Source organism: Rutidosis leptorrhynchoides, chromosome 2, assembly GCF_046630445.1.
Source record: "Rutidosis leptorrhynchoides isolate AG116_Rl617_1_P2 chromosome 2, CSIRO_AGI_Rlap_v1, whole genome shotgun sequence".
Classification (NCBI taxonomy): domain Eukaryota; kingdom Viridiplantae; phylum Streptophyta; class Magnoliopsida; order Asterales; family Asteraceae; genus Rutidosis; species Rutidosis leptorrhynchoides.
Genome location: NC_092334.1, coordinates 5,806,971 through 5,828,711, shown reverse-complemented (window position 1 = coordinate 5,828,711; position 21,741 = coordinate 5,806,971). Strand labels below are relative to the sequence as shown.

At 31.8% G+C, this 21,741-nt stretch overlaps 1 protein-coding gene and 1 non-coding gene across 2 annotated transcripts; both read left to right on the top strand.

Annotated features, from left to right (window-relative positions):
* The first annotated feature begins 8,725 nt into the window (after window positions 1–8,725).
* Window positions 8,726–13,642, top strand: LOC139890511 (uncharacterized). The gene is made up of 7 exons (XM_071873388.1): window positions 8,726–9,099; window positions 9,551–9,661; window positions 9,751–9,849; window positions 9,975–10,085; window positions 12,099–12,402; window positions 12,636–12,775; window positions 12,907–13,642. The coding sequence occupies exons 1-7, from the start codon at window positions 8,818–8,820 to the stop codon at window positions 13,441–13,443; spliced, it is 1,584 nt and encodes a 527-aa protein (XP_071729489.1). The 5' UTR covers window positions 8,726–8,817; the 3' UTR covers window positions 13,444–13,642.
* A 399-nt stretch (window positions 13,643–14,041) lies between these two features.
* On the top strand, window positions 14,042–14,123 carry TRNAS-GCU (transfer RNA serine (anticodon GCU)). Its single transcript has one exon. It is a non-coding gene; the product is annotated as a tRNA-Ser (tRNA).
* The last annotated feature ends 7,618 nt before the right edge of the window (window positions 14,124–21,741 follow it).

The following is a 21,741-nucleotide window of genomic DNA, read 5'->3' as shown; positions in this document are numbered from 1 at the left end:
ATATAATTGAAATATTTATAATATTTAGTTTTTCAAAACTAATTATATTTCAAAGTTCATTTATAATTATTTAATAATAGAAAAATATTACGTCGTATCACGTTTACGTTTTTGAAACACTATATATATATACTTGTAATTTATAATATAAGCTTTAATTAAATCCTTCAAGATTCATAAACAAATTATCTTATAAAACGTTTTAATAATAAGGTTCTTTTTAAACTGAAAACGTTTTTGTACGTTTGAAACTCAATCAAATAAATATGAAAATTTTGTTTTTCAAAACTAAATATATTTAAGAATCATAATGGAAATCGTTATATCATAAAACGTTTTAGAAGAGTAAAATTATATATGCTCATAATAGGTTTCAAGTTTTTAAATTATAGTTTATTGGTGAAGCGTGGGATAGAGTCCAAAGATTAAATGAATGTATGAAATCATTTTAAGGTAAAACGTCGATATCTATTTTCTAAGTTATCTATATTCCACAACTTTACTGTATCAAAAGTCAAGAGGAAAATATTGAAAAGTATGAATTGGAAATTAAACGGGAACCTCCACTAACCCTTGTCTAGTTTCCGTTAATTGACACATTTGATCTTATTTGTAAATCACTTTACCAATTATTCCAAATACCGTTAAAAAGAAACGATTTATTAAATCAACGTGGACTTCACAACCGAGACCCCTAATCATATCACAATGTATCTGATAATTCAATCATTTGATATTATCTTATAATTCCCTCGATAAAATATTGGAACAAATACGTTCCTGTAAAGTATTATACATTTAATATTTTATTAACATTCTCAAGTTATAATATATATATATATATATATATATATATATATATATATATATATATATATATATAATCGTATCCATTTATATAATGGTTCGTGAATCGTCGAAATTTGGTCGAGGTTAAATGAATATATGAACACAGTTTAAACTTTTTGAGATTCAACCTTACAGACTTTGCTTATCGTGTCGGAAACATATAAAGATTAAAGTTTAAATTTGGTCGGAAATTTCTGGGTTATCACATGAAAAAACACGTAAGTGTTAAAAGGGTCAACAGCAGCTGGTCAACAGCTGGTCAACATCAGAATAAAGAGAGAAATAGATAGGCTAGTTAAAGAGCATCTTGTAAAGTTGCGTGTCTACATACTTAGAATAGAGAGCACCTTTGTATATATAGAGACCATATGTTAATGAAGAAAACACAGATTTTATTTTACACTTTCGGTTAAATAACATGGTATCAGAGCTGGAGCCAGCTCCCTGAATCTGTCCGGTCACCGGAACTTGGCCGGAATCAGGCCTTGTTGCTGTTACGATTGATGCATGTTGTTACTCTGTTGCTACCTTCATGTCGTTGTTGTTACTATGCTGCTACTGTTGTCACTCTGCCGGAGACCTAATATTTTCCGGTCCCGACTTCGTCTGAGTTTTGAAAATCTCGGTAACACTTACTACTGCGTATCTGTTTCTAGTTCTACTTGTTTCATCAACTAAATATTGCTCTGTTCTGGTACTGTTTCTGCTGTTTCTACCTTGCTTGAAATTTATTGTCCAGTTCCGTTTATTAGTTCCATTTATTACTATACCCGCTGCTCCAGATCTGTGTTTGTTTTTTCTTAAAACTAAAATCTATGCTGAATCAGAATATAGGGCAATGGTGGATGTATCGTGTGAAATGACATGGATTAAAAGACTTCTTACAGAACTAGGAGTCGTTACTAACAACTTGATGAGGCTTTATTGTGATAGTCAGTCAGCCATACATATAGCCAAGAATCAAGTTTTTCATGAGAGGACCAAACACATTAAAGTTGATTGTCATTTGGTTAGAGATCATGTGGTTGGAACTAAATCGAACCCTCTGTCTATTCAGCCGATACACGTGAGAATGGAACATCAACTTGCAGACATTCTCACGAAACCCCTACGTAAACAGCAAATAGATTTTATCTGTAACAAGTTGGGGATGATCAGCATCTTCGCTCCAACTTAAGGAGGAGTGTTAAAAGGGTCAACAGAGCTGGTCAACAGCAGCTGGTCAACAGCTGATCAACAACAGAATATAGAGAGAAATAGATAGGCTAGTTAAAGAGCATCTTGTAAAGTTGATTGTCTACATACTTAGAATAGAGAGCACCTTTGTATATATAGAGACCATATGTTAATGAAGAAAACACATATTTTAGTTTACACTTTCAGTTAAATAACAGTAAGCAAAAGCAAGCTCTTACTAACAATTATGTTACGCTCGCTTCCACTAGACCCAATCCCTCAATGCAACAATCGAACGACAATTCTTCTCAACGAGGCTCCAACAATAAGAACCTCGGTTTATACAATAATCAGAGTCAGCAAACCAATCGGGGACGCGGTTGAGGTCGTAATTCAGGGGGTCGTGATCATGGTGGAAGAGGTTGTGGAAGAAACAACCTGCAACACTATCATCGGACCTCACAATGGCAGAATTATAACCCTTTAGACCTAGTACTCTTGGGTTATCCCACCATGTCCTTACACTACTTCCAATTGGTCTAGGGCTTTTCCATAAGGTGGACGTGGTATATTAGAACCTAAACCTTCTCAGTCCCAAATGTCCTCTGCTACTTCAACAAGTTCTGCGCTAACTGATATTTACGTTTCTCTGCTTACAATGTCTCATAATCTGACGGATGATCAATTGTACATGGATACGGGTACGATATCTCACATGGGTTCTTCCTCGTTTGTACTTTATCCTTATTACAATTTGAGCATTCCAAAATATTATCGCCGGTAAAGGTAAAGGCATTCCAATTCGTGGTTTCGGTAGTACCACTATCTCTAATTCTAGGAGTTGCGACTCTACATAGTGGATTAGTGGGTGACCCCATATATCTTAATTTTTTTTAATTAAACATTATTTGAATTGTATATGACACCACTAAATGTATTTGTATGGTTTGTTGTTTTTAGTGTGAGCAACTACTAATTATGAAGGGTATTTTGTAAAAAAAAAAAAAAAAAGAAATATGACCTCATTGTCTTTTCATCCTAGATTCACTACTAAATTCATGACGTCAACTTTTCTTAAGTAATGTATTAGATGCTCCTGATTTAATACATAATTTAATTTATGTTCGTCGCTTTTCTATTGATAATTATATTTTTCTTGAGTTTGATCCGTTTAATTTTACTGTGAAGGAGTTACTGAGGGGAACACCACTTATGACTTATGAGATGCCATAGTTATGGCGACCTCTATCCACTCTCTACCTCCATAATCATCGTCTCTGTTTACCTTCCACAATTCCTGCTTTTTCTCAAGAAATTTGGCTTCATCGCCTTGGACATTCGGGCGCTCGTAGTTTTAATTCTCTTAAAATAGTTATTTAATTCGTTGTAATAAGGCTAGTAGAACTACCATTTGTCATTCTTGTGTGATTGATAAACAAACAAATAAAGATGTTTGTTTATTGATTATACTTCGTCTACTTTACTACACTTTGATATTATACATAGTGATATTTGGACTTCTCCTTTTTAAGTACTACAGAAAATCGTTACTATGTGTCTTTTCTTGATGATTACTCCAACTTTCTATAGACCTTTCTCTTTTCCAATAAATTTCAAGTATACTCGGTTCTTCTCCTTTCTCTACATATATTAATGCTATAGAATAAAACTCCGTGAATATTATTATATTAGAGCTTGATATATATAGATACAAAACCCTAAAAGCTACATAATAACCTTAATGGACCCAAGACCACAATCGGGTTGGGCCATTAATCTATCATCTAGCACTCCCCGCAGTCCGAATGACGAAATAGCGAAAGTTCGGACTTGAGCAAAACATTGAATATTAAATAAAGAGATAAAAGAAACTTTTTTTTTCTCATTCGTTGCATCCAATAGCCTGATATTCGTTGATAGAGTTGTAGGTTTCTTGACAGTTTATCCTTTTCCGTAGTGTTTTTTTTTCCTTTTACGCAGTGACTTGCTATACCTAAGAATCAAGTACCGCTTTGATATGCTACTTTTGTTGACAATAACAGTATTCTTCAACGCTTCAAATAATTTTTTTTATATATTCCTCTTTTTTTCGGGGTTTGGAACCTAGTCAAGTTAGGGGAAAAATAAAGGGAAGATAAAAGATAGGAAGATAGTAAGTTTAGGAGTTGGCAACAACCTGCAAGAAGAATAAGAAGGAGCAAGGTTTGACGGGTAGTATGTCGGCAGTGGCTCAAAGCGGCCGACTCAGTCAAGGATCAGACCCAAGCTCTTGATATCATGTTATATAATACAACCCCCGTGAATATTATTATATTAGAGCTTGATATATATATATAGAGTACAAAACCTTAAAAGCTACATGATAACCCCAATGGACCCAAACTCATAGTCGTGTTGGGCCATTAATCTATCATCTGGTGTGATAACGGAAAGAATATAATAATCGATCCTTTCACATGTTTTATACTAACCATGGCATGGTATTCCATTATTCATGTCCTCGTACCTCTTCCTAAAATTGGAAGGCAGAACAAAAGATCCTTGTGAGATAACATTGTTTGGACCCTTCTTTTCCCTTCCTCTATGCCCCAACACTTTTTAAAACCATACATTACAAATGGCCACATGCTTAATATTTTTACAAGTAAACTTCTCCGTAATTATTCACCTATACAACTTCTCTTTCATCGCAAACCATCATATTATCCTCTCTTCCGTTTCACCGCCATCTACAAACTACAACCATGGTCCACCGCCTGTGTCTTTTTAGATATCCATTCAACCACCTTGGTTATAAGTGTTATGATCCTTCCACTCACAAATATTTGTTTCTTTTAAGGAGACCACTTTTCCCCTTTCCAATTCGCATATACCAACTGTGGACTCTTATTGGTTATTAAGTGATTATATCCGTTGTAATAAGCTCCTTTATTTTTTTAAATTGTACTTTTTTTTTGTATTAGTAATTTATTAGGTTCTGCTTAGTTATGTAGATTTGGCTTTAGTTATTATTATTTACAGAGTGTAATTTGTAATTGTGCAGGTGTTACCTATTTCTATTAGCATCTTGGTAACTGCAGTTATGAATCCATAGTCCAACAACTATCCGTACCTAACCAAAACCATACAAGATATTGTGGATAAAGACTTTTTACATAAGATTCAAGATTTCCAGGTTCATATTCTATCACTTACCACCCTGAATCCCCACATCATTCTAACAATACATACGTACATTATACAACCACTTCATTTGCTTTTTTATCTTAGAGTTGGCTCATGTTTAATGAAACACACTAAATACTATCAAATATTTGTAAAAGATGAAAGTTTCATTGCTAATTTGAGTTTGAGATGCAATGACATAGATAGAACAATTGGAGCGAAAGTCTATCGATGTTGGGTCGTGGAAATCCAAAAACGAAAATGAAAATGAGAACTGAAAGACATGTGTCGGCATCACTGCATTGCGGTTATGAAAGTTATTGCAAAACTCCATTTTAATAAAACCGTATGCTTTGGAATCGTGGCATGCTAGAAGTAAAGAAGAAGCCGCCACATATCAAAATTAATGATGTAATTTATGGGATCAGGTGACACTTCATCTTATTCTTAAAAAGGAAAACATACACCTGTTTCACGAAGACTGTCAACATGCCGGAGAGAAGACGGTGATATGTGTTATGAACATCTGAATGTAATCCCGTACTTAACATGGCTAAAATGGTATAAGGATCCCTCTAATTAATGGTATATAATAATATAATTTTTCTGGAAAAAATGTACTTTCTAGATTGACGTTTAACTTGGGAAATAACTAAATCAGGTGAATTTAGAGTTGACCCTGCTGCAAGGCATAAATAATGATATGGAGTTTTGCTCAAAACTTGCTTAAAACGGTAAATATGATCGCTGCCAAACTACATCTAATTGTGATATACGCTTAAAAGTATACTTTAAGATGTGATTTCAACTTTGTCTTTATAGAACTTGAAATGTCATCGTTATTCTTTTGGTTGTTACATCCAGAAGCGCTAAACGCTATTATTCTCTTCATCGTAAGCCTCTTATTACTGCAAGTTAATTAAGGTATTTTTTTTCTTCATATTATGTAGTCTGTTATTGATGTGTCAATCTATACATTGTGTTATTTTTTGTGAGTTATTAGTCATTGTAATTGTTGCTTTTAGTGGTGGTGTTTGATAAGTTGTTTAGTGGGTTCTATATTTGAAATGTTGAATGATATGTTGTATTGTTTGTATTCGTGATGAACATTGGTGTTTAAGCCCTCTCTGTTGCAAGTTTTAATCTTATATGTTGATGTACAAAATGGCATCAACATCAGTTTTTTATTCATAAAAAGCTAATAAATTTGTTCATAAGCAAAAGATAAATAACACACCAACAACTAACATATCCGGCACAACGCAAGGGAGACCAACTAGTTACAATTAATGTATAAATAATTTTTTAACTTTCGTGCATCGGACTAAGCTAAAAACCTAGTTACTTAATTTATCAAAATTAAAATTTTTAATTTTAAACTTTTTGTTTTCTTACATCTATAGTTTCTATTAAAATCCTATAATGATGATGTAATTATTAGGCTAATTTCTTTGTTAAAAAAATCAAAAAACAAGAGAAAAAAATCTAAAAATGGTGGGTGATGTCATTAATCTAAATAATTTTGAATTAAAATTAAATCTTATTAATTATTAGTATTATTATTAAATCTTATAAATAATTATTTTAATTATTAAAATTAAATAATTTTGTATTATTTTAATTAATTATTTTGAATTGAGTACGAGAAGGTATAAAAGCCAGACAGAAGGAACCAATTCTAAAAAATATTTTAATTTACACTTTTAAAATAAAATGACAATCAATATTATCTCTTATGATTGAATGTGGATTGTTTAATATACATTTTAGGTGTTTGATGAAATGTTCAGCTGACGAGTTTCTTAGTCAGACTCTGTGGTTCCACGGATCATTAAATTAAATGACTTTAGCATTTACGTTCACTTAATACCTAAAACATATTATTAAACTGTTTCGTTTAAACAAACCCGTGATTTCACGGGTCATTTCACTAGTTATATATACAATCAAAAGGGAGTAGATTTTAGAAGGGAAGGGGAAGTAATCTTTTTGTTTTAAGAATTTCTTTTTTCACAAACATTAATATCAGATGAAAATATGAACATTTAAAAAAGCCACTTTGTGACACATATTATTATTTTAATCAGAAAACGCTAAAAAAGAACATTTATGTATGCTAACCATAACTAATGAAAAAATGAATAATGACTAACGAAAACACTGTTTAGGGTTAGAAATTAGGTTTTAAGGTTTAGATTTAGGTTGTAGATTGAGTTCTTAACACGTACGGTTTAGAGTTTCGGGTTTATGTTGTAAACCCTAAACTCTAAATCTGACTAAATTTTGAAAGAAAAAAAATTCACAGCAGATGAAAAAAAAATCGCGCGAAGAATAACATTCATCACGATGAATGTTATCAGGAATAACATTTATTGATGAATGTTATTTCTTCGAGCATTTTCTGATCGAAATAATAATATTTCTTACAAATTGTTTTTTAAATATTTTTATATTTTCACCTGAGAGAAATATTCAAATGAAACCAACTTTTAAGTTGAGATCCAAGGGACCAACCAGAGTGCTACACGTGGCACGATAATCATATGTGATTAAAAAATAAAAAATAAATTTCGAATTTTTTTTCAACTTTTTTTTTCGAATTTTTTTTTTTTGTTTTTTTGAATTTTTTTTCAATCACATGTGATTGAATTTGACATGCAGTAAATCACATGTGATTCTGCATGTCAATCACATGTGATTGTAAAATCCAATCACATGTGATTCTGCATGTCAAATCCAATCACATGTGATTGAAAAAAAAATTATTTAGTCTAATGACGAATTTCAATAAATTTGTGCTAAAACCTTTAAACACCAAGTTTTTGATCAAAACTTGATCAAATCACTGAATTAAAATCGAAAATTTTTGAAGATATGATCACGAAACGCTAACAAACTTAATCAAATCACCGAATTAAAGTCTGTTTCCTGTTGAATTTTTTTTTTTTTTTAAAAGTTTGAATTTTTTTTTTCAATCACATGTGATTGGATTTGACATGCTAAATTTTAAAAAAAAAAAAATTTAAAAAAATTTTATAAAAAAAAAATTAAAAAAAATTTATTCAAAAAAAAAGATTTTTTTTTAAAATTTTTTGAATTTTTTTTTAATCACATGTGATTGTCGCGTCACATGTCACACTCTGATTGGTCCATTAAATTTCAAGCAAATTATTGAATTCAAGGGATTATAACTCATTCACCTTATATTAAAGTTTGTAAAAAAAAGTAAGAAATTTTTTTTTTTTGTTTTTCTTTTTTCATCTAAAAAATCTACTTCCTTTGATGAAGACCGTGTATAATCACAAAATTATTCTTGCATTACTTTTTTTACGTAATATTAAAGTATTAATATTAACTACTACTGTATTATTACTAACTTCCTAATTTCCTAATTATTTGAGACACTCACATGCACTACACCGACATATAATAATTTGGACAGCTATTTTCTCTCACATTTTACCTCACACCAATCATCATTATTAATTTATTTTATTTTCACATTATAAAATTCACATATTCAATCTCTAAATCCCATCTTTTACAACTCGATTTAGGGTTTAATTTCACAAATAAGTGTGTATATGTGCATAATATGAATATGAATGTGTACGTATATAACACTTAATGACGAAAAGATCAAATCTTGAAATATCAACACAAGATCAAGAAACAAAACCCAAAAAATCAATTCCACAAAAGCAACCTACTGTTATCAATTTTTCACGATTTACATTAACCCCTAATTTCACTCCCCCAATTTCTGGGATGCAAAGGGCTAAAGATCAACAGAATACAAGATCTGTAAAACCGATTACGATTCATGTCCTCGCTCAATCCGGCGATCTTTCCGGCGTTCAGAAACGTCTCCGAGAGAATCCTTCGCTGATCAATGATCGGAACCCTGTTGTAAGATATAAATAAATCCCCCCCCTTTTTAAGATTTTGTGCTATTTGATGTGATGATTTTTAGGATCGACTGATTTTGGTTGCTGTTAATTGGATATGATTAAGAAGCTAATATTTGGTTGATTAGAATTGCAAATACTAATGCATATTGAGGTTCTGTTCATTGACGTTGACCAAATGGGAAGTTGTGAACTTGTGATTGAGATCAAGTTACATTTAGTTGTAGTTTTGTGTGCTTTTTTTGACGTATTGCTAAAGAATAAAAATAAAGATTTTTATCCACATCTATATTGACATTATCAGTGTTCTGGCCTTTTGGTTTCTTAGGACCCAAAATGCTTTAAAATTTTTCTATCTTCACTTAATGTTTGATTAATTTTCTAATAATATGTAGTTTAATTTAATCGTTTTTTTTTTTTTTTTTCAATGGTATTCTTGATTCTTGATGCAGATGGCAAATACACCCCTTCATGTTGCTGCAGGTCATAACAGTGCTGAAGTGGTCAAGTATCTCTTGAACTTGACTGGGCCCGAAACCGTTGAATTGGAAGCAAAGAACATGGTACGCATAATCATCTTGATCTATTTTTAATTGTTTATGAATGAATAGTAGTTATATACATATTGTTTTTACTATAATCTACTTTGCAGTATGGAGAAACTCCATTGCATATGGCTGCTAAAAACGGATGTAATGAAGTTGCAGAGCTTCTTCTCTCTCATGGTGCTTCTACTGAAGCCAAAGCAAATGTATGTATTTCATACAGTAGATTTTTTTTTTTTTTGCTTTTTAGTATTAGTTTTTTATGAGCGACACATTTCCAAAGAATTTTAAACTTGTAAAGTTCTAATCTTTTATCTTTTGTTTTTTGCAGAACGGAATGACTCCATTGCACCTTTCTGTTTGGCACTCTCTTAGAGCAGAGGACAGTTCGACTGTGAAGACATTGCTAGAGCATAACGCTGACTGTAGTGCCAAAGATGATGTATTACTGACGGGTTTTTTCTATTTCTGATTTTTATATTAATATGATTTTTATACTAAGATTAATATGCTAAAAAATGTTAATAGGTTGAAGGCGTTTTTAGTGATGACCCGAAACTTCTTAGTGCCTAGAATTCAACTCCCTCCGTCCCATATTAATAGTCCATTTTAGGGTTGTTTCAAATTAATTGTCCACATCCAAAAATAGATCAAGAATAATGATATAAAGTTCTTTTATACCCCTACTTTATGCATTCAAACATAAAATGTAGGTAACAAGTAAAGGGTAAAATAGTAAAGTTAGCAAAAAGAACAAAAAGTGCGGTGTGATAATCACATTTCTTAATTCGTGTATGGTTTTTTTTTTTTGTATGTGGACGATTAAAGTGGACAGATGGAGTAATATATTGTTATAGTTGATTCCTTAAATACCAACACAAAAGTTATACTACTTCAATTATATTAGTGGTTTCCAATTGAAATGACTTTCAAAGTTTTATGCACTAAAACTACTATTCGGGTGACTTATTGCCCGTTTGACCAGTGGCGGAGCCAGGATTTTAACTGGTTGGTGTCATGAAATAACATCGAAATGTATAAAGTCTTAAAAATTATTGACAAATTATGATTAGGTGCGTAGTTAAATATTTGTTTTCGGTATGCAAGATCCTAAGGAAGATTATTCATATCAGTATCTTTTGACATTGACGGAGTAGAGTTAGATCTTGAACTCTTGTTGAAAACATTTGCGCTCAATGGTTCTTCATTATATGGTTTTCTTTGCACAAATTTATCTAATTGTTTTACATCTCTATATATCGATACCAAAATTCAATATTAATTATAATATATGGATAACTAAAGTATATAGTTATTAAATAGAACTTATAAATAAGAAAATAAACAATTCATTATAATTATGATATATATGAAGATTATCAATCTAAATTAAGCATCAAACCTAAGAAATAATAAACCTTAAATTTTATTTTATTTTGGGTAAAAGACACTTGACCAGTAATATATTAACTCAAAAATAATGTTACAATAGAAGTTCTCATCAACATTGTAAGGCTGTTTGTAACGGGTGTCAAGACACCCCGTTTCTTTCCTACATGGCAATAAGAGACGCCACATTTAGTTGTATTGGGCCGTTACTTTACGGCATCTCTTTGGCGTCGGGACGAAAGTAACACAGCAAGCAACAGCTGTTTCTTGTTTTATTTATTTATTTTTTATTTTTTAATAATTTAAAAATAATATTTTTATCCCTTTTAATACTTAACCCAATTATATTTTAACACATAATCACAATACTCAAAAGTAACACCAAAAAGTAACACCACCACTACTCCACCCAAACAAGTAACACGTCCTAGTAATCCAAAAAGTGCAAAAAGGCAAGTGACACCAAAAGAAACGCCACTCACCGTTACGAATGGTCTAACTCGAAACTATAGACATAGACAAGAAACAAAAACCCACTAGGATTTAGCCACATGCGGCTTAGAATTTTATGTAGCCGAAAAAAATAAATAATAGATATTTTGATAATTACCTCTGATCGAAATTAGAAACTTCAATGAGATTTATGTTATTTGCGTCTAACAGACAACGAACCAACTTTAGCAAATTGATACTACTATAAATTGGGCTGTATATAAGTAATAATAATAATAACTAGATTGGTTGGGCTTATGAAGTAGTCGGTTAAATCGAATCAATATCCAAACGTAAAAAGCCATTGTTGTAAGAATATTACGGAGTACATTTTTATTAAGTGTTGGATTGGATAGTGGGATGGGGTCAATACATTGTAACACTCAAAATTTTCTACCTACAAGATAGTAATATACTACTAACTCACAAGAATTCGATGGTGTCAGATGACTCCAACCAAGACTATGTGGCTACGCCACTGCGTTTGACCTATTCTTTTTTACAACTATCTTCCTGCTTACCTGCTCGATCCTTGTTAAATTTTCTGATTATGTTATAATATTGGTTGTTACAGGAAGGTATGACTCCATTGAATCATCTATCACAAGGACCTGGAAACGAGAAGTTGCAAGCTCTTCTTAAGTCCCACTTGGAAGAGCAGATAAAGCGTAGAGCAATTGAAGCATGTACTGAAACAAAAGCTAAAATGGATGAGCTTGAACAAGAATTATCAAAGTTGGTGGGACTTAATGACCTTAAGTTGCAACTTAGGAAATGGGCTAAAGGGATGCTATTAGATGAAAGGCGAAGGGCCCTCGGTTTAAAAGTAGGAACCCGTAAACCACCTCACATGGCCTTCCTTGGCAACCCCGGAACAGGTGAAATTAAATTTTACGTAATTTGTTGATGTTGAAAAAAAAATGTGAATTTGAAAGTTATTTTATTTTTAAAAGCTAGTAGGCTTTGCACGCTAAAGATAACACATAACCCACCCTTCTATAATCTCTTTACCAGTTTTCTATATTTTTTAAAGTTTGGATTGAGCTTGCTGTTAATGGATTGAAATTGCCACATTTAGTAATTTTACCCGTCTGACCTAAGTTTATTACAGGTAAAACAATGGTAGCTCGTATCCTTGGAAAATTACTCTTCATGGTTGGAATTTTACCTACCGATAAGGTCACTGAGGTACAAAGAACTGATTTAGTTGGAGAATTTGTTGGTCATACTGGACCCAAGACTAGGAAAGTGGTACGTATAACTCTACTCAAGTTATAATTCAATATTTCTTCCCATGCAGGTTGTTTGAAAAGACCAAATTACCCATTGATGGAAAGTATGAATGAAGACTCGAAGAAGTAATTTATTTCATTATGATGCAGGTAAAGGAAGCTGAAGGTGGGATTTTGTTTGTGGATGAAGCGTATCGGTTAATACCTATGCAAAAATCAGATGATAAAGACTACGGTTTGGAAGCTCTTGAAGAGATTATGTCAGTTATGGATTCTGGTAAAGTAGTTGTTATCTTTGCTGGCTACAGCGAACCAATGAAGCGTGTAATCTCTTCCAATGAAGGTTTCTGTAGAAGAGTGACCAAATTTTTCACCTTTGATGACTTTAGTACTAGTGATTTAGCAGATATTCTTCATCTGAAAATGAATAACCAAACTGAAGGCAGTATATTATATGGGTTCAAATTGCATCCTTCATGTACACTTAAAACTGTGGCTGATTTGATACAGACAGAAACTAGTGAGAAACAGAGGAAGGAGCTGAATGGGGGTTTGATTGATCCTTTGTTAGTTAACGCTCGAGAGAATCTGGATTTGAGACTTAGTTTTGAATGTATGGACACCGAGGAATTGTCAACAATCGCATTAGAAGATTTACAAGGCGGGCTTAGGTCGTTTTCAAAATGATACAAAAATAATACTTTTCTTTGATCATATTCTTTTGGAATTTGAAGGGCGGGTTATTGCGTTGTCCGGGTTGTATCCTGTTTCCCATTCTGTGTTGTGACTTGTGATATATAATTGATTTTTTATATATGTAGAAAAGGTGTAGAGAGGATTGATTTAAAAACAAGATGAAATTAATTAATGGATTTCATATGGATGACAATTTTCATGTATGTTTCATGTAATTTTATTTTATTATATTATTATTTTATTATTGAATTGAATTGAATTGAATTGAATTGAATATAGAGACTGGTATTTATTTTTGTTACTCCCTATTAATTAAGCTGACTCCTTTTGCATTCAGCTTCTTGTTATTACGATTTTGATGCCTATGATTCATATTCATACAACATAAAAGCCATGGCTTAAGGAATTTGATATAAAAGTTTTTAAAGTGAATAATGAAACTGAAATTGAACACTAAAGAGATTCTTTTGATGAAAGCTCGGATTCATCAGGTCGATTAAAGCGAATAATGAAACTGAAATTGAACAACTATTGTTAGTTTGGTATAATGTTTATTATCAATTATCAATATCAATTTAGAAAAACAAAAGACGCTTTGGCCGAGTGGTTAAGGCGTGTGCCTGCTAAGTACATGGGGTCTCCCCGCGAGAGTTCGAATCTCTCAGGCGTCGTCGACATCTTTTTGGTTTACTCATTTTTTTTACTCTGCAAAAGCATTTCAATATTATGTTTACACCTTTCATCATTTTTTACGCAATTTATTCTAACTTTTTTATCACACTCCACAGTACATTTTATAAGTCTCGAATTTTCTAAGTTAGACAATAATATTGACAGTACTCGTTTGTAATCTTAATGTTGTTTGCCAATCAATATATCTATCCCAATTAAGTTCTTTAAGCTATTAGGGAGAACCCCTTTTCCATTCTTTGAGCCAACTTGGTCAACCGCTTATCGGTAGAATATAATGATTGATATTTATATGAAATAATCAAAAGTGATACATGATGTACCATATTGGGTGTGTTCATACTAGATTGCTAAAATTCAATATTAGAGAGATACATAGACGTTAAAAAAATTAGTAGGACAGGTTCATGCTTATTAAAATCTGACCAGTGGCGGAACTTGAACCCGACTACAGAGGGGGCGAGTCTAAAATTTTTTTTTTTTACTCTGCAAAAGCATTTCAATATTATGTTTACACCTTTCATCATTTTTTACGCAATTTATTCTAACTTTTTTTATCACACTCCACAGTACATTTTATAAGTCTCGAATTTTCTAAGTTAGACAATAATATTGACAGTACTCGTTTGTAATCTTAATGTTGTTTGCCAATCAATATATCTATCCCAATTAAGTTCTTTAAGCTATTAGGGAGAACCCCTTTTCCATTCTTTGAGCCAACTTGGTCAACCGCTTATCGGTAGAATATAATGATTGATATTTATATGAAATAATCAAAAGTGATACATGATGTACCATATTGGGTGTGTTCATACTAGATTGCTAAAATTCAATATTAGAGAGATACATAGACGTTAAAAAAATTAGTAGGACAGGTTCATGCTTATTAAAATCTGACCAGTGGCGGAACTTGAACCCGACTACGGAGGGGGCGAGTCTAAATTTTTTTTTTTTACTCTGCAAAAGCATTTCAATATTATGTTTACACCTTTCATCATTTTTTACGCAATTTATTCTAACTTTTTTATCACACTCCACAGTACATTTTATAAGTCTCGAATTTTCTAAGTTAGACAATAATATTGACAGTACTCGTTTAATGTTGTTTGCCAATCAATATATCTATCCCAATTAAGTTCTTTAAGCTATTAGGGAGAACCCCTTTTCCATTCTTTGAGCCAACTTGGTCAACCGCTTATCGGTAGAATATAATGATTGATATTTATATGAAATAATCAAAAGTGATACATGATGTACCATATTGGGTGTGTTCATACTAGATTGCTAAAATTCAATATTAGAGAGATACATAGACGTTAAAAAAATTAGTAGGACAGGTTCATGCTTATTAAAATCTGACCAGTGGCGGAACTTGAACCCGACTACAGAGGAGGCGAGTCTAAAAATTTTATAAATTTTTCATTATCAGCAGGGACAAACACTAAAAAAAATCTTATTTTTTGGTATTTTTTTTTTTTTAGTGTAAAATTTTTTTTCCTGTTAAATCCAGGGGAACGGGCGCCCCTTTGGAATACCTTATGTTCCGCCCCTGAATCTGACACTTCAGGCTTAAACCTTAATCTGCAGTGCAATGAAAAGCTTTTAACGTTAAATAATGGGTACAAAAAAGTCATCCATGTAAAGCACTAAAGCGTATGGTGATCATAGAATTATTGTTAGGAAAATTGACAATTTCAAAATAATTGGCAATATACTCCATTGAGTCCAGCATCATGGTAGACCACACCCATAGGGTAGTCGCCTACAAATTTTTTGCCCGTAGTCAATAAGACATCAAGGAGTTGGTCGACCACTTCAATATGATGATCGACTACATAGTCTACCAAACATAAAAAAGGAGTTAGTCGACCACTTCAATATGATGATCGACCACATAGTCTACCAAACATCAAGAAGGAGTTGGTCGATCACTTCAATATGATGGTCGATTATATAGTCTTTAAGGCATGTCAACTATATATAATGTAGCATTTAAGTATGTAACTATAAGTTTGGTTCAATCTTTGGATATGAGTTTAGTAAGTTGGATAACAAAAATCATCTTCATAAAATGAATAATTTACGCAACACATTACATCTAGGAAATATAAGTTTTGGTTTGAAGATATATAACACTTCTGATATTGTGGTCACAGCATAGCTAATTTAAAATAGGGTATGTAATTACCCTTTGAGATTTTATAAATCTAGTAAAAGGTTAAATGAAGTTTAATTCGATAACAACATACACATGCTTTTATATATATATATATATATATATATATATATATATATATATATATATATATATATATATATATATATATATATATATATATATATATATATATATATATATATATAATGAACATGACCATTATTACTCCATAGAAAATGCTTTGATAACCTTGTGTTGTAGCTCATGTAGTAGTGGTCTGCCTCTCTTAGCGAGAAGTCAGGAGTTCGACTCCCGTGGAGTACAACATTGCACACAAGGTTGCCCTTTTACCATTGAATTCCACCGAAGGTTGCCTTCCGCTCATCGTGTTTCGGGGGCAGTGGAGGATAAGGTTTTACCACCCATGCTTTTGAATTGGGTCGGGTTTCCTCTTAAGTAGCAATTGAGGACGGATCATGCAACTGCGGAAGATGAACGCATGAGTGGTTAACTCCCCCTTAATAATTCGATACTGTTGTTCATGAAAAAGAAAATGCTCTGATAGTTTAATCCCAAGCAATCATAAAATACATCATCACCCTCATACCTATCTTTAATGGTTTTAGTTAGTTACAATAATACCCATCAAATAAACTAATTGAGACTCTCAAGGGGCTTAATTAGTACTCTACATAAGCTAGGTAAAAAGGTTAATAACAGTTACACACATATACTCCATCATCAGATTGAAGTAGTCGACAACCTCCTTCTTGATGTTTGGTAGACTATGTAGTCGGCCATCATATTGAAAGTGGTCGACCAACTCCTTCTTGATGTTTGGTAGATTATGTGGTCGAGCATCATATTGAGGTGGTCGACCAACTCATTCTTAATGTTTGGTCGACTACAAGCAAAAAAGTTGTAGTCGACCACCTTATAGTTGTGGTCTAAATGGTGTATATTGTCAATTTAAAAAAAAAAAAAAAAACGTGTATATTGTTTAAACACTTTGTAAATAGTGTATATTTGTAAATTTCTCTTATTGTTACATTTAAATCTTGAACAACAAAATATGAGTTAGCTAGTATTTGTTACTGTTTTGGTTATTTTGAATCTAAGAACAAACATAAAACTTTCTACTAACAACATTTATGATCTACATCATTATAACACCGAAGCTTGATTTGAGTGGTATTGGGATAGGATTCAACTTGGGGTAATGCTAACCCATGTTCGATTCTCACTCCAAACAGGGAGTTTCCAACCTTTGATGGTACTGCCAATATCAAAGCGATTTGGGAAGGTCTCTGGGGAGTTTTTCACAACCTTCGACGGTACTACCAACATCATCATGAATTGAGTTTCCTTATAACGCGTATGTGAGTGACAAATGAAAGTATTCGACGTCGATATCGCCGTTCAAAAAAATAGTATATTCTTTTCCACTAACAATTTGACTATAGTCGAATACTAACACTCACACTAACCCTATTATGTAGCTTTTGGTTAAGATAACCCATACATCATCATATTTAACAAAGATACTATTGTTTTGAATTGAAGTTACAATGCAGAAATGTGATTTTTCTTAAGTGAGTTTACAATTATCAAAACAATTTATAAAATAGAAGCTAATATAAATAATGTTTTTCTAATATTCGTGAAACGCACTTACTTTAAAGCCTAATATATTATATTACTCTAAACCTACTACATTATATTATCTATTATCTATTATCTATTATCTATTATCTAATAATACTAATTGTGCCGAGCATTCTACTATTCACAGGAGTATACATGTCCTTTAGCCCTTTTTTAATTACTTCCTTTTTTAATTACTTTGTTTTTACGTTGCCGATTTTACATATTGAACTTTTTTGATAATTTAATAAGTATTATGTTTACGAGTATTACTACAAAGTTTGCCAGCATGCGTGGTTGGTCTTTGATGCTATTTTGTGAGCGACCAGGGTTCGATTCTCTCCATGGGTCAATTTTTTGGGGGAAAATTTATTCAAAATACATTGAACTTGTCCTAAAATCCTATTGTATGCATTAAACTTTGCGACCTTCTATTTTATGCATTGAACTTTCTATTTTCACTTATTGTATGCATCCTTTTACTTGAAACCGGTAAGTTGCTGATGTGTAGCCAGTCATTAATATATTTTTCACGTCAGCTTCCAAATAGGAGTGAGATTTATCATTAAAAACCCCTAAATCTACACACCTTATTCATTATCTCATCTTCAAGAATGTCTGCAGTTTCTTCATCCTCCAAACAAATCACCCGATTTCCAACCCTAGAAATCGAATATTGCAAATGTGGTCATCGATTGTATGATAATGTTGCATGGACGAAGAAAAACCCTGGTAGAAGATTCATAAGTTGTCTCAATCTTGTAAGTCTTAATTTTCCTTTAATTTGTTAATTTATGAAATTTGCCCTAATTGGGGTTTTATTTTTACAGGATAAAAGAGCAAAATGTAATTTGTTTATGTTTGTTGATGAAGAGCTTCCAAGCCAATACAACAAAGATTTACTGTATGAGATGCATCTGAAATCTGTGCAGTCCAAATTTCGTAATAATGGTGATGTTGATGAATTGAAATTGAAGGAAGAGTTGGTGATTTACAAGTCAAAGCTCAAGTTATATGATAGGTTGTTTTTTATTATGATAGGAATTGTATAGTTCTTATCTGTAGCAGTAGGTTGTGTTTGGTTTTGAACATGTAATGAATATGCAATGTAGGTTGTGTTTCTATTTTGAACAAGTAATGAATCTGCAAGTGTTGTAATGAATTGCAAGTGTTTTCAGTTGTCATCCATAAGTTGTAACAATAATGCCGTAACAATAACTTAACATAATGTCATAACAACAACAATAACAAATACATAACAATAATGCCATAAACTGCAAGTGTTTACATTACATTCCAAGAGGCATAATGCCATAAACTGTTTACAAAAAACTAGGTGTTAAGACTGCCATAAACTACATACAATACCAATTCGTTTCAAAAGAGATTACATTCCAAAAGACTATGCCATAAACATCATATGCCTAAACATATATAAAAGACTAAAACAATGGCATCAAAATATACAAAAAACTTGCAGATCAAAAGACAATGGCATTCCATTCTTCACTTGGCTTGTTTGTTTTTCCTTGGCCTACCAGCTAATTTTGAAACCTTAGGAGCTTTTTCTTTATGGGGATTCTTACAACCTTTTTTGTTGTGTCCAACTTCCAAACAATTGGAACAAGTCATAACAGCTCCTGCCTTAGATATTGTAGTGACCCGAACTTTTCCATGTTTATATATATTAATTGAGATTGATATTTACATGATTAAATGTTTCTAACATGTTAAGCAATCAAACTTGTTAAGACTTGATTAATTGAAATATGTTTCATATAGACAATTGACCACCCAAGTTGACCGGTGATTCACGAACGTTAAAACTTGTAAAAACTATATGATGACATATATATGGATATATATATAGTTAACATGATACTATGATAAGTAAACATATCATTAAGTATATTAACAATGAACTACATATGTAAAAACAAGACTACTAACTTAATGATTTTTAAACGAGACATATATGTAACGATTATCGCTGTAAAGACATTTAATGTATATATATATCATATTAAGAGATATTCATACATGATAATATCATGATAATATAATAATTTAAAATCTCATTTGATATTATAAACATTGGGTTAACAACATTTAACAAGATCGTTAACCTAAAGGTTTCAAAACAACACTTACATGTAACGACTAACGATGACTTAACGACTCAGTTAAAATGTATATACATGTAGTGTTTTAATATGTATTTATACACTTTTGAAAGACTTTAATACACTTATCAAAATACTTCTACTTAACAAAAATGCTTACAATTACATCCTCGTTCAGTTTCATCAACAATTCTACTCGTATGCACCCGTATTCGTACTCGTACAATACACAGCTTTTAGATGTATGTACTATTGGTATATACACTCCAATGATCAGCTCTTAGCAGCCCATGTGAGTCACCTAACATATGTGGGAACCATCATTTGGCAACTAGCATGAAATATCTCATAAAATTACAAAAATATGAGTAATCATTCATGACTTATTTACATGAAAACAAAATTACATATCCTTTATATCTAATCCATACACCAACGACCAAAAACACCTACAAACACTTTCATTCTTCAATTTTCTTCATCTAATTGATCTCTCTCAAGTTCTATCTTCAAGTTCTAAGTGTTCTTCATAAATTCCAAAAGTTCTAGTTTCATAAAATCAAGAATACTTTCAAGTTTGCTAGCTCACTTCCAATCTTGTAAGGTGATCATCCAACCTCAAGAAATCTTTGTTTCTTACAGTAGGTTATCATTCTAATACAAGGTAATAATCATATTCAAACTTTGGTTAAATTTCTATAACTATAACAATCTTATTTCAAGTGATGATCTTACTTGAACTTGTTTTCGTGTCATGATTCTGCTTCAAGAACTTCGAGCCATCCAAGGATCCGTTGAAGCTAGATCCATTTTTCTCTTTTCCAGTAGGTTTATCCAAGGAACTTAAGGTATTAATGATGTTCATAACATCATTCGATTCATACATATAAAGCTATCTTATTCGAAGGTTTAAACTTGTAATCACTAGAACATAGTTTAGTTAATTCTAAACTTGTTCGCAAACAAAAGTTAATCCTTCTAACTTGACTTTTAAAATCAACTAAACACATGTTCTATATCTATATGATATGCTAACTTAATGATTTAAAACCTGGAAACACGAAAAACACCGTAAAACCGGATTTACGCCGTCGTAGTAACACCGCGGTTAGTTAATTAAAAACTATGATAAACTTTGATTTAAAAGTTGTTATTCTGAGAAGATGATTTTTATTATGAACATGAAACTATATCCAAAAATTATAGTTAAACTCAAAGTGGAAGTATGTTTTCTAAAATGGTCATCTAGACGTCGTTCTTTCGACTGAAATGACTACCTTTACAAAAACGACTTGTAACTTATTTTTCCGACTATAAACCTATACTTTTTCTATTTATATTCATAAAATATAGTTCAATATGAAACCATAGCAATTTGATTCACTCAAAACGGATTTAAAATGAAGAAGTTATGGGTAAAACAAGATTGGATAATTTTTCTCATTTTAGCTACGTGAAAATTGGTAACAAATCTATTCCAACCATAAATTAATCAACTTGTATTGTATATTATGTAATCTTGAGATACCATAGACACGTATACAATGTTTCGACCTATCATGTCGACACATCTATATTTATTTCGGAACAACCATAGACACTCTATATGTGAATGTTGGAGTTAGCTATACAGGGTTGAGGTTGATTCCAAAATATATATAGTTTGAGTTGTGA

What these genes read in the sequence shown, in the direction of transcription:
- LOC139890511 (XM_071873388.1), top strand. Translation starts at nt 8,818, where the DNA reads ATGACGAAAAGATCAAATCTTGAAATATCAACACAAGATCAAGAAACA. An exon ending in CTACTGAAGCCAAAGCAAAT is followed by an intron (nt 9,850 to 9,974) that starts GTATGTATTTCA and finishes TGTTTTTTGCAG; the next exon opens with AACGGAATGACTCCATTGCA. An exon ending in CCTTGGCAACCCCGGAACAG is followed by an intron (nt 12,403 to 12,635) that starts GTGAAATTAAAT and finishes AGTTTATTACAG; the next exon opens with GTAAAACAATGGTAGCTCGT.